Here is a 14,042-nt window from a genome sequence, read left to right as displayed (position 1 = left end):
CGTCGAATAAACCGGTTAATTTAGGTTAAAATAAAGTTCTTTAATGTTCACGTTCTTAAGAAAAGTTCGGAGGAAAACCGATATAAACCGGTATTAACCGGTATTTTTTAAACCGGTTCCGAGCCTTGACAGCCAGAGTAAATATAAACACTATAGACCCAAATATATTTTCCTTTAACTGACAGGGGATTATGAACCTTATAAACACAAGACATATGAAATAATTTATCTTCTATCTTTAAACATTTAATATAGAAGAATATTGACTAACCTATATCCTCGCCAATGTCTCCTGTCATCAGACGCCTTGTGGTAGGGGAACAGGTCGGCCTGCATGCTGACCAGCGTCACTTGGAGGGCACCGCCGTTGGATAGAGACGGCTTTTCTGAACGACCCACTGGAAATTATGAGAAAATCGTGTTTAGAATTAAAGTTTGGAAGATTTATTCTATAACCACTGAGTTTTAGGGTTAAAATGGTTTTATGGGATATTGCATGTGCTAACGCACAGGCAGTACTAGTTTGCTTTACTTGAACGAAAAAGAAATGAGATCGCGTTCGGCACTCTGATTGGTTGGTTCGCCGACTGGAACGCCGAATGCGGTCTCGTTCCGTTTTCGTTCAACTTAACAAGGGTATTGATAGCAAGCAATCGGCATCGTCCATGGACGAATACACCAGATGATCTATAAATATGCGTTGTTGGTTTCTGGATTTCCGGTATCCTTGCTAGCCGAGTGAGTTTGCTATGTGACTCGCTTACATAGGTCGAGCCGACTTATTCATACCAAACCACAGCTGTCTATTTAATTATGTATCAAGAAAAATGACTCACATCCCGGATCATCACACAGATGCAGGTCTATCCGCGGCGCCAGCAGATGGTACGAGGTCTCCCGGACGTCATGCTTGGCAAACATCCGTGCTAGGATGTCACGCTCACCCGTCGCCGGTCTGCTTGATATTTGCTCGCGAGGCTCTTCGATCTGAGGAGAAATAATGATAGGAGTATAAAAATATGCTGAGAAAATCTAAGTCTGAGCGGTTCTAGACGAGTTTTTTATCCTTAGGTGATAATGGTATACAATTGGCGTCGCTTGTGGACACCGGCAATATTAAATGAGTTACAATAGCGTTACCGACATTTCGGGGATAGGCACATTTGGGTAATAAGGGGAAGGGGCAATTTAGTAATTTCCTACTCTTCGAGGGACGTGTGCTCGAGTGGCGATTGCGGACCGGTAGACGTAATGTGGGCAGACCTCCCATTAGGTGGACCTATGACATCATCAAGGCCGCTGGGAGACAGTTATTATGCAGGTGGCTGCTTGTGGTTCTACGTGAAGGACTAAGGGGAAGCCTTGGTCAACAGTGGATGTCTCCCCTTAGCTGATAATGATGATGATCACTTAGGGGAGGATTTAATTATGCACAATGGCTGTGCATTAATATACCAAAATCAAAGCTTTCCTTACCTTCCGTAACGCTTTGATCCTAGTAGCGGCGGCAGTGGCTCTCTGCACCGGCTTGGCGAGTGCCACCGCGCACGCCAACATGGCGCGCAGTTGTCCGTCCGTCAGCGCCCACGCCAGGGGCTCCGGGCATATCGCTAGGCGAGACCCTATCACTGCACAGTCTGTAAACACATAACAAGAATTAAACGCTACACAATTTTAAGACGCTCTCAAAACTAGCTCTGTCCCTATCAACGTTTTATAAAATGACAGAGATAACACGATATTTAAAATTCGAGTAGCATTTCAGTATTCGGGCGTTACTCATGTAACTATTTGACGAGGTAATGCCGCGTCGTTATATATTGCAACATGTTGACCTCAATTTTAAACCACTCCTCGTCAAGACAGTAGTTCTGTCGCTACAAACTCTTTACGTGCGACGGTACGACATGAAAGCAACGAGAGTAAGCCGATGACACTAATAAGTGGGTACCACTAAAATTGAGTAGCATTTTAGTATACGAACGTTATTCAACTAGTTTCCAGCTATACAGAGGGCTCATAGCAGCATTGTGTATTAAAATTGAGTAGCATTTTAGTATACGAGCGTTATTTACAGTTTCAGCTATATAGTCATATTCCATTGCGCGACAAACGTCTAAAGAAAATCATCATTAAATGCTTAAAAAATAAGGATGAAAATAGTTCGTACCTGACAATCTCTTCTTGATAACAATCCGACAATGTGTGTTGCCCAGTAGCAGTCGTAATGGGGGGAGGTTGGCGTTCGCCGCGCCGTGTGCTTTGGCTTCTATGCGGGCGCTCTGCCATTCCAACTCCTGTAGCAAGGGAATAGGGGTGAATATTGAATGAACTGTTGAAAAAAAGGTTGGTTTCCAACCTTTCGTAATAGTCGAATGGTTGCAAGTTCCATAAGGGAAAACATAATGTCTTTTGCGACAGAGTCACTAGAAAGTGACTTAAGGTAAGCGTCCAAAGGCCCGCATCGTACGCATTCCGTATGACGTCATCAGTACGCATCGCATTTAGGCTTTGCTGATGATGCGGTGCGTACGATGCGGATAAATGGTTGCAGTTGTATATAAGTTTCTATATAAAACAAACTAAAATCCGTTGCGTACGACGGGGGCATGTGGACGCTTACCTTTAAAATCCACTTGTGATTAGTGGCATTAATAGACAAATATATGAACCTACCTTAAATATAAGCAGCTGTCCGGTGTCAGGCGATTTGATTCTAGTCAGTCTTAGGTCTCCTTTCCGACCCTCCGGCGTCCGAGACTCCACGGTTACTCTTGAGATCTGAAAGTTACATAATCTTTTTTACTGAGTGACTATACTTTTAAAAGGGCATACTTTAAGTTAATGTTGCATACTTAAATTTAATTATGCATACTTAAGATCTTGCTGTTTTCAAGTATTGTTAGTATCTTTTTTTATGGAATACACATATGGTGACAAACGAGCCACCTGATGGTAAGCGATCAGCGCCGCCCATGGACACCCGCAACACCAGAGGAGTCACAGGTGCGTTGTCGGCCTTTTAAAAAGGAGTATGCTCTTTTCTTGAGGTATCTACTATCTACGCCGTTTTAGTTAGTAATTTTATGGCAATTTGATTTATTCATTGATTATTATGACATTTACCATTCTGCTAGACAAGCTGTATGAGTAGAAACCTCACCTGAACACTGCTGGTGAATGCTTCACAGTTAAAGTCTATTTGCACGTGGTTCACAGCCACTGAGATTCCGTCTATCACCTGCAAGTACAATGTTAATAATAATAAAAAAAACTGCAACTAAATTTTTCAACAACAGATATCTTCAACCGATTAAATATTTTTAATAAATAAGGCATATTACTCAGTTGAGATATTTCTAAATGATAAAATAGAAACACTATAATTTTTACATGATATTTGCTTTGAATAAAGTCTTTTTACTTTTCATTTCTAGTGTGTAAACTCAATAGGTTTAAAATTATTTGTACACCAATTCCATTTGGTAGAACATAGAGCTCTGACATGTTTAAGTGTAAGGCCTTTCTGTATACCTATGCTCACAAATAAATTCATTTGAATTTAAACTGTTGCATACTAAACTGTTTGCAGAAAGTTCAATGAAATGTTTTCTTATAAAAGGTTTTGAATTTAAATTTAATTTGAATGCTAATGTGTACCTTGTGTATGTAGCTGTATTTCCCAGGCACGGGCAGGGCTCCACCGGCGCCAGGGTTCATCACCCGCGGCTCCTGACATACTTCCAGAGCAATGTGCACCTCGTCCAGGTTCTGTGGAGAACATAAATAAAATATAATATCTATGGATTTAGAACTAATAATAAAATAATAGAAAAAATAGTGTAATAGCCCCAGCTTTCAGGGAAAGGGCGGGAATTTAGTGACCAACATTAAATGTTTATTGGCAACATACGCATCTGAAGTTTCTATTTATCAGTTGTAGTTTTATAAGTAGTAGTATTGATTGTATAAGTAGTTGTATTGTAGTTGTAGTTTTTTACAAATTAAAATATTATTAATATAACGTATTGTATTAAAATATTTCTTATTAAAGTTTTGCAGTATAAATAATGTGAACACTGTGCATATTTTTACAGTTTTTCTATTCCGCATATTTCTTAACAAAAGACCTTCCACTCGCAACAGTTATTCATTCATTCGTTCATTCACAAAGCGTTCAACCTTGAAACCAGTTTGGGGGAATCCCTGCGCATTAAGAATTGAAAACTAGTTTGTTTGTTTTTGTATTCACGTGACGTCTTTTATTACTAAATATAGATGAATTCAAGAAATGAGTTAAGAATCTTATATTTCAATTCCTTGTTATACATCATAACGTTAACATATCTTATAGTTTACATTTGTTAACAACATAATGCATTATTGTTTTTATGGAACTAACCCACCACAACTTCCCAATACCGCTGCAACTCCTGTAATTCAGGATCTACAGTAGATACAACCATGAAAATACCAGAAAACTGAGGTTCGGCGCATCACAGGGACATGAATGATTGTCTTTGATCCCGCAACGAAATAAATCAGAAGATATTATTAGAGGAGAAGAAAACGATAGTTTATAGAGAACAAAATGCATTATGTTAACAAAATGTTATAGTTTAATTACAAGTTAGATTAAACCATAATTTTGTAAAATACACACAGGAGATAACTTTATCTTTATTCCCAAATTACTCAAATATGTTTTATCTAATCAAACGTAGTACACATATATGTATAGGCATGTGTGTACATACAGTACTATAATGAGCAAGTGATATACACACGTTTACTACAAATAATCAATATATTCAACTCTTATGAGTCATATTGTTATCGATGATGGATAATCTGGTTGGTCTAAAATTCTATGATCTTAGGTCCAATTAGGAGTAATATTAAGAGTACCTACTTATGTCAATTTATATATCCTATTACATAGGTTGATGACCACACATTATAAAGGCCATTAAAAAAGTTTAACATAAGAATATTTTTATGTACTTATTACTTGTTTACGAATTACATTACATACATACTATCACCACTACAACTAATCACCACTAGGTACCTAGAATTTTCTATTGCTTATCAATACGTGCATTACACCTGTGTGATTACTTTAACATGAATAACAAGAGACTATGTACTATCTCTAGGTAAAGTGTGTCACTTATCTACTTTCGACACATAATGCTTTAAGATATTTCCGTTCATTAAACACACGTAATTTGTATGCCATACTTAGAACGCACAGCTAAAATTAATTAGAATTTTTTAAATTATTGAGCGAGTTATACCCTTCGGGACACAAGCCCTGGCAAAGGGAGAGCCATGCTTCGGCATGAATTGGTCGGCTCGACCGGAGTGATACTACGGCCTCTTCGAAAACAGACCGAAAAACGCTTGCGTTTTATTCTTTGTGTGAGTGAGGTTACCGAAGATCCAATTACCTCCTCCCCCACTCCCAATATTCCCCAACAGCCCTTAAATTTCTAAACCCCAAAAAGGCCAGCAACGCACTTGTAACGCCTCTGGTGTTTCAGGTGTACATGGGCGGCGGTGATTGCTTACCATCAGGTGATCTGCTCGTTTACCGGCTTATATGTACCATAAAATAAACATTTATCAAATACGTCAGATGTGGACGCCCCATTATAGGTAGTCACAACCCTATTTTGATATCACGATCATTGAAACCTAAATAACAATTTAGATAGACCTTTTTCTATCTCTAAAATCTAGATATTATTCCTTAGCCTACGTAGTAGCTTTACAGGATATAAGAACAGCGTAATGATTGGTCGTAAGATCAAGGTTAGGCTCAGCCAAGCGAAGCGGTTTCAATGTATTATTCATTACGTAGGTATTTAGGTTCAGTGTCTTGTTCACGTAATTTTCCTTGTTATGTCTTTTATTATCGCTGATAATATGGCAGTTAGAATGCTAGAGATATTATTTTTTTATAGGTGCTGTGAGAATTTTTGGATAAACATGATAATTTATTGCCGTCTGACCCTAGTCCTGAGAAGAATTAATAAGATTTCAGCCAATGTTATAAAATAGACTAAGTTTTTTTATGGTATAAGCTGGTAAACTAAGAGGACGGATCACCTGATGGTAAGCAAGCACCGCCACTCATGGGTACGTGAAATACCAGAGGCGTTACAAATGCGTTGCCTATCTTTTGGGAGTGTTAGAATCATGGCCCTCTAACACTTAAATGTATTTATTTAATATTTTACTACTTTACTGTCTTTATTTTTATTGTCATACTTTTCTGCAAAGCAGACGCATTATTGCCAAGAATTTTAAATTGTAACAACTCAATTATATGTAGACACACTTTCCTTGAATCGTGAATATGTAAGGAATGAATCATCAAATCGGAGAAACATGGCGATCAATACAATCTTTCAATAACTTAGTATTAACTGCAACTTCCTTACCAATAAACGCACGGAAAAACTTAACAATGAATTTATAAGGCCAAGGGCACGACGAAAAATACACTAAGTGCCTACTAGTAATAAAATAACTGCAACTACGTAATGTAAACATGCAATATAGCACTTTATATGCATTTAGGCAGCTTTGTTTTCACAACACGCATCGTCGCGTCGACACACGCACCTAGCTATAGTAGCCTAGTATATATCAACTCCATCAGTTTTGGGACAATATTACAGACATACATACATAACCTCACGCCTGTCTCACATTGGGGTAGGTAGAGACAATGGTACGAATCTCACATACCTCTTTCGCTTCATTAACAGTCTTCAGTCTTTTCATGCATGCTCGTCGTCTAAGGGTGCTTTTAATTTGGCCCTTCTTTAATATATCGCCAATCTGCTCGCTATATGTCCTTGCGACGGCCCCATTCATACCCGTCTTGTAATGTAATATATTTCTTTCGTAAATCTGCTTTCATCCATCCTTTCTACATGTCCAAACCATCGTAATATTTCCTTTTCAATCCTTGTCACTACATCGTCTTTCAAGCCACACCTCTCTCTAATAACACTATTTTTCACTCGATCATCCAATTTTACTCCACATATAATTCTCAGGACTCTCATTTTCAGCGGACTAATCTTTTATATACTTATAGCAAACTAGGGAATAGTCGTTTTGAAGAAACCTCTTTGATTGATGATGATGACAACGTTAAGTTTTATAAGGCAAAGGAAATATTTTTACCACCATATTTACTTCAACGAAAAGTTCAGTGAATATTACAAAACGCATATTTTAATAAACCACAAAATGTTTTACTTTAATGTTATGCCTTATAAAGGGTTAACGATACCCGCAGGTAAATTAGGAGTAGAAATAGTAAGAAAATGAATTCTGTTCTGGTTATATATATTATATACAGTGAAACCTCGTTAAGTGAGACCTCAAGGGACCTTCAAATTGGTATCACTTATAGAGGTATTCCACTAACCCAGTGTCTCAGATAACCAGGTATAAATAAACATTTGTCTCATTTACAGAGGGTTCCATTAATGGAGGTGAACATACGGGTTATTTCACATAAAGAGGTGTGATTCTTAAATAAAACAATGTGTTATGTGCACATTATAAATGAATAAGAATAAGTAAATCAACAAACAAAACGATGTTTGTCTTAGTTACTGAGGTTTATGCATTAAAATTCACTTGCTGTCTCAGTTATAGAGGTAACTAAGATGATAAATCGAAAGAACGAATCCCAGATAAAGAGGGTTGTTTGTCCCACTAATAGAGGTAATTCAGTGCCAATGGGTAGGGACCTCAGTATGAGTTCCATTTGTGGAGGTTTCTCACTTATCCAGGTCCCACTTAACCAAGTTTCACTGTATATACCATATTATACCATACATCTCACTTTAAATCAAAACTAATAAGTAGCTAAATAAACTAGAAAATACGAAAACTGTGTTCACAAACAGGATACGGAACAAAAGTCCCGTTGTCAGTTATTTCTTTTTGTTTCAACAAACGAGGCTGTGATACCCTTTATGTTATGGACTCTCCAACAACACCCTTACGTCAAACAAGACACATTTTCCAACCAATTTAATTAAAAAATCTTCACCATTTCCATTTCATCACGCAGAAAATCAAAGACTGTCTGACAAGGGGTATCCAATAAAAACTTACTTCGTTTTTATGGTAATATCCAGTTCATTCCAGTTACTCGAAATAATGGCATTCAGGATATTTTCAAAAGATTTTGCATCGAAAAATAAAGATTGGCCAAGGGATTATAAGAGTTGGAGATTCCGTCGCTATTTAAGACGAGAAAAACATATTTTTCGACAATCTACCCACGCTTCTTGCCTACGTACCATACCAAAAAGTAAACAATAGACTTCTTAAAACTTGATATAAGAAACTGCCAATTTTCAACGAATAACAAAAATCGCATCAAACAATCAAACCAGACTACACGTAACGTTACACTTTTTTACCCCGAAAGGGTAAGCAGAGGTGAACATTACGACACTTAATGCCACTGTACAATGTACACCCATATTTCACCATTTATGTTATGAGTCCCATGTAATAGGGGGTGAGCCTATTGCCGTGATACAGGACACAATTTCAGATTCCGTGCTACTACTGAGATTTTTTTCGAAAAGCCGAATAAAAACATCAGCAGTACTTTTCCCGACCCGGGAATCGAAACTCGAGACCTCTAGCCCGGCAGTCGTAGTTGCGACCATTTGACCAACGAGGCAGTCAAACCAGACTACAATAACTAATAAATCAATGTATAATCATAATAACCGCTGCTTCATATCGATTAACAATCGGCACGTAAGGCCTAACTATGCTAATTAAATTATGCAAACTACAGCCACATTTAACCAGCCCACAATACAATTAGCTAGTAGGTTATCATGTTTGTCATACGGTAATGTCCGTTGCATTGCCAATTGGTGGCATCATAATGCATTGATATTGGTTTTGTAATTCGGCTGTTGGTTCCTATTATGTATACAGATGGGTAATTATTCCGATAAATATTCGAAAAGAAATGTAAAAAAAACAGTATGGCCGGGACAATGCTGTTTATAAATATGAGCCTATAGCATGGCTTGAAACTAGTCGAGTTCCTCGTAAAACAGTTACGTGAGTAAGCCGATTTATAACATAATAATTAATTTATTATGTTTCACGAAAGTTATTATAAATTGGATAAATACTGAGTAAAAGCGAATATTTACTAATCATTTTGAGTAATGCCCATCGGTAGTGGTAGAATGTTTCCTTATTAGATAAAACGACGCCATAAAAAAATTATCAATTTATAAGGTAGAAACTGGAATGAGGCTACTGCCATAAAATGGCCACGTTTCTGGTTCTTTCGCATCGGTAAACCAAATAATCGGGTGATTGAGAATTGGACGCTAGACTCATTTTCGGACAGTCGTACTCAATTAAACAAAATAATGCCTGATTGCATCGTACAGCCAAAATTGGAATTAGCCAGGTTTTTTCTTCTTAGTCAATTACAGTCTTCAGACAAGATGGCTCCATAATTTTCAAGTTTGGATAAAAATAGCATTTCACAATTTGACACGGAAATAGCTATTCGATATTGTTGCGCAGTTGTTGGATTATTTTCAGGTTAATGGAGCAACTGAAAAACCCTGTTTTACGATATGAAATTTGTCTGACAAGTGAACGGTTCATAGATTAACAAGAGTGTGTGAAGGTGACTAGTGTGACTCCTTGATCCACATACTATATGGCGTAAAAGTGACTGTTAGCCACGAAATAATGTGGGGTTTATTTTTACTAGTGGTCGCCTAGTGGTCGAAATTCAACCATATACGATTTAATTTACAATACCACTTAACATACGTTCAAGGATAATTTTTATTTAACTCAAACTCAAACAAACTCTTTTATAAAACTCTTTTCATATGAGACGTGAGAATATCATCGCAATGTCTATAGATTTTGACGTTTTGTCAAATACGATCAGATACTATGCATGTGTGTGTAATGTTTTATTTATTGATTTAATGTACTTTATAAGCATTATTTTTGAAAAATATTAGCGTCCTGCACTTCTCCTACACATAAACTATAAGTGTACCAAATTTTATGCTCCTACGTCCGCGCAATTTTCGTAAAAAGCGGTCCAAAGTTTTTGCATCACGTATTAATATATAGATATAGGATCCTTGATTCCTGAGTCCTAAATAAACTTGATAAGAGAATTAAAAGTGACCAAGGTTTAAAGGGATCCTTTTCTAGTATTTCGTCAGAGCCTTTAACCATATCAGGACGATTTATTGTTATGATGTTGCACCAGTACTGACCCGCAGGTATTTAATATTTTTATCCAAAATGTTTTTAGATAGATAAGTTTGGGGTACGATGGAGCTGACATAGCCTATTAGTTAAAAGCCCCTAAAATTAAATAGACTAAAAAAGAAACCCTTTCAGGCATCTACCTGAAAGGAATCTAAAGGATAGTAATCCATGAAGAACTAAGTAATACATAAGAATCGATACTAAACCCAAACGAAAACCTACCAAAAAAAGAGGCAAATAACTAGATACTTAAATTCATTCCAAATAATACCATCAAATCCAGAATCCGACGAAATAAACGGATTAATAGTCGATTTAAAAAAGCCCGAGGGCTGGTGTATCCGTTTGACACAAAGTAAATACGGATAATGATCCCGTACGCCTGCGGGGAACGAATGTTCGACAAAGGTTTACTAACAGATAACAACGTTTTGATAAGAGATATACGAGGTATTAACCGTTTTAATCGAAATCTCTGTTTGTATAGCCGATTATCACGAAATCTGTGTTGAAACGAACAGAAATGCCTATGGCTGTGATGTTGCATAACTCTTTTTTTAAAGGGGGATAATCATCCAATGACTTCTCTCGCCAGGGCGAGGCGAGAGGGAGTGTCAGATTCTTACTGACTAAAAACCACCCCGTACCTACTCCTGCTTCTCGAGCCGGAGCCCCGGTAAACCCGCTAGGTAGTCCGCAGCTCCGGATTGCAACATACCTATACTATCTATTCTTTTAATTTTGTTGGAGGCAAAAACGAGTTAAGTCAGGAGGGTCATGTAATAAATAAATAGCGAGTCGTCTACCATCTAGCTATCTTGTTTTTGTCTACTTCAAACTAGCAATAATTTAGAAAAACTAGGCACAAAAACGCAGTGTTAACAACGTAGCAAAGACCTGTAGCTACAGCTACAGTGTATACAGAAATTGTGTTAGTAAAGTTGACAAACTAATTACATAGGCGAGTGCAAAGTTAGCTCTCAACTAAACTACATCACTCGTTTAACGTAGCTAAGAGTGTGGTGACGACGTAGACCACCTCTAGTCTTTCTGTGGGTTCCGTAAGACTCCTAAAGGGACTGCTCATTTCTCATTTCTCTCACCAGAGAGCGCTGCACTCTCTGGTAAACTTGAATCTTTTTAACTATGATCATCAACCTGGGGCCTCGAGAGGGACGGAGCTATACAACCTACATAGCTTCGTCTCTCTTGCACTGATCAATGATCGACCATTCTGACACAATTGTAATAGCAGACTAAGGCCCCTGATTTTGGTAAACTCCTCCGAAGTAGAGGAAGGTTGCAGTTTTAGGATAATATGCCCGAGTTTTATGTAGATATAGCCTATGTTCAGATGGCAAGCGTTAAGTGTTTAGATAACGCGCGTTTACAACTACAGGCATTTTATTCAGGCCGTTCACACGCGCGCAAAACGCGCGTTAGCATGTGAACGCTGACGCGTGTTAGGCTTATTCTTTGGACTTTTTGATAGAGAATCGTTAAAACAAAATTTAACTACTATATTTTGTTGTTTAACTATATTTATAGCTACGACTAAATAGTCAAACCACTTAATAATACTACAATTTTAGTACACAAAACACAATGTTTACAAATGATTACATGTTTCGTGCGCACATAGTAACAGTTTAATGGCTAACTAACACGAGTACTTCAAATACTACGGGTACCATTCAGTAATTTCATGTTTAACATGAGTTAATATTTAATGAACTTTAACCGTTCAGTAATAAGACGCTTTGTGCAATGTCATAAGTTATTACCCTGAGGGGTTTGTAGAGAATATTGTTTGAGATCTTAGAAGTTAGCGTTTCAGGGAATTTGGTTAGCAATTAAGTAGCAGTTTCATTTGTATTCAAATTAGTTAAATGATTTTTATTTTGTAAATAAAATTATCCAGCTCATCTTTGGCAGTGCTTGGGGCATAGTAAGATCGAGTATAGTAGGGAGTATACAGGAGAAGCCTTTTTTTAGGGGAGAAAAAATCATCCAATGACTTCTCCTGCCTTGGGTGAGTCGAGGTAGTATATATCTCGTACTGACTAAAAACCACCGTGTTGCTACTCTTACTCTTTGAGCCGGAGCCCCGGTACTGATAACCCACTATTATATTTTTGATACGTCATATGACGTCACATACATACATAGTGCGTAATTGTTGTTCCCGTTAAATAAAAACTATATTGTGTCAGAACTTGTTGAAATCGCGCAATCTTTGTGTGAGTGGACTTATAAAGTGACAAGTGATCTGCGGACATATTAGTGGCGAAATTTGTGCGTTGTATCGTGATATAAAACACTAAAAACAATCGACTCAACTACCAGTTTTTACCTAAAAATTTTTGGTTACCCACACCTATCCAAACATTTTTCTAAAGCGCCTGAATCAATAATCTGACCAAAGTAAAGTCGCATATGTTGCTGTTAAAAATCTACAAGGCATAATTAACTACTACTTATTGCCTGTTCATTTTTAAAAGGAGATCCTACACCATAACCAGCTTGAAAAGTACACGTATTTGCACACAGCAATTGCAATGGAACACACAGCAAATAAATCACTATCGGAATCCAACATCTCTATCTGTATGGATACTCAACACACTCCGCCCAACTTTGTTGCCCATCGGGCTAAGCGGGGGCGGGAACCTGATTATGATTTGGATCTCTGTAACTTCAAAGAAGAAGTCAAAAGTTTCATCTCAGCATTGTTTACAACCCAGAGCGAGGAAATAAAAAGAATGTCTTCTACATTAATAGAGATCAGAAATACGAACGCGAATATTGAAATCGCCATGGCTTCCCTTTCCGCCCAAAATGAAGAACTGAACAAGAAAATTGAGCAATTAGAAATTAAAACTAAGAAAGATGACGACTACATAGTTTTACTTGAAGATAAAATCGAAGACTTACAACGGGGAAGCCGAAAAACGAATTTAGAAATAAAAAATGCTCCGAAAATAAGCAAAGAAACCAAGGATGATTTAGTAACAATGGTTAAGCACCTATCAAATGTGGTGAACTGTCCTATCTCACAAAACGACATTAAGGATATTTTCCGGGTTCCGAACAAGCGAGGTGACATGAAATCTGGACCTGTGATAATCGAGCTAACATCCACTATTCTAAAGACAGACTTCTTGAAATCGGCGCGGTCCTTCAATAGAACAAACAAGGATAAATTATGTGCACAGCATCTAGGTCTTAAGACCGGTGAAAGCACACCTATCTTTGTATCGGAGCAGCTAACCAGCAGGGGCGCACGCTTGTACTTTCTCGCCCGCGATTTGGCTAAATCAAAAGGCTATAAATACTGCTGGACAACCTTCGGCCAGGTATGCGTTAAAAAGGATGATAACTCGCCTAAAATCATAATAAGAAACGAAATGCAAGTAAACAAACTTATGCAACAGATATGACTATTGTTATTGAATCGTTGTCCTACACGACTATCGTTTATGTATAATGGTATTTACAAATTAAAATCATGTTATAAAAAGTTTGTTATGCTTAAAATAATAAGATTAACACGTTTCAAATATGAAATTGTTATGCGCTCTCACACACAAAAATACAACACTTACTTAACTTTACTGCAATTAAACCTAAGCCTAAACTACATACTCACATACACTCACTCATACGGAGAAACTCAAACAAGCAAATACACTCAAACATACACAGACACCTACACATACACTCAA

The 14,042-nt window shown here is 37.4% G+C and overlaps 1 protein-coding gene across 4 annotated transcripts in view; it reads right to left on the bottom strand.

Moving 5' to 3' along the window:
- The window catches only part of LOC118271114 (UHRF1-binding protein 1-like), a 46,890-nt gene that overhangs the window by 22,927 nt on the left and 9,921 nt on the right, over positions 1 to 14,042 (bottom strand). For all 4 annotated transcript variants that reach the window (XM_050695724.1, XM_050695726.1, XM_050695727.1 and 1 more), the window contains exons 3-9: positions 3,661 to 3,771; positions 3,164 to 3,241; positions 2,677 to 2,781; positions 2,171 to 2,297; positions 1,477 to 1,637; positions 837 to 987; positions 272 to 398 (exon numbers count right to left, since the gene is read on the bottom strand). In XM_050695724.1, coding sequence (XP_050551681.1) covers positions 272 to 398; positions 837 to 987; positions 1,477 to 1,637; positions 2,171 to 2,297; positions 2,677 to 2,781; positions 3,164 to 3,241; positions 3,661 to 3,771 — 860 coding nt within the window. The remainder of the gene's footprint in view (positions 1 to 271; positions 399 to 836; positions 988 to 1,476; positions 1,638 to 2,170; positions 2,298 to 2,676; positions 2,782 to 3,163; positions 3,242 to 3,660; positions 3,772 to 14,042) is intronic.

Source organism: Spodoptera frugiperda, chromosome 9 (assembly GCF_023101765.2).
Source record: "Spodoptera frugiperda isolate SF20-4 chromosome 9, AGI-APGP_CSIRO_Sfru_2.0, whole genome shotgun sequence".
NCBI classification, from domain to species: Eukaryota; Metazoa; Arthropoda; class Insecta; order Lepidoptera; family Noctuidae; genus Spodoptera; species Spodoptera frugiperda.
Note: the sequence above shows the minus strand (reverse complement) of the source record. Positions and strands in the feature narration are given on the sequence as shown.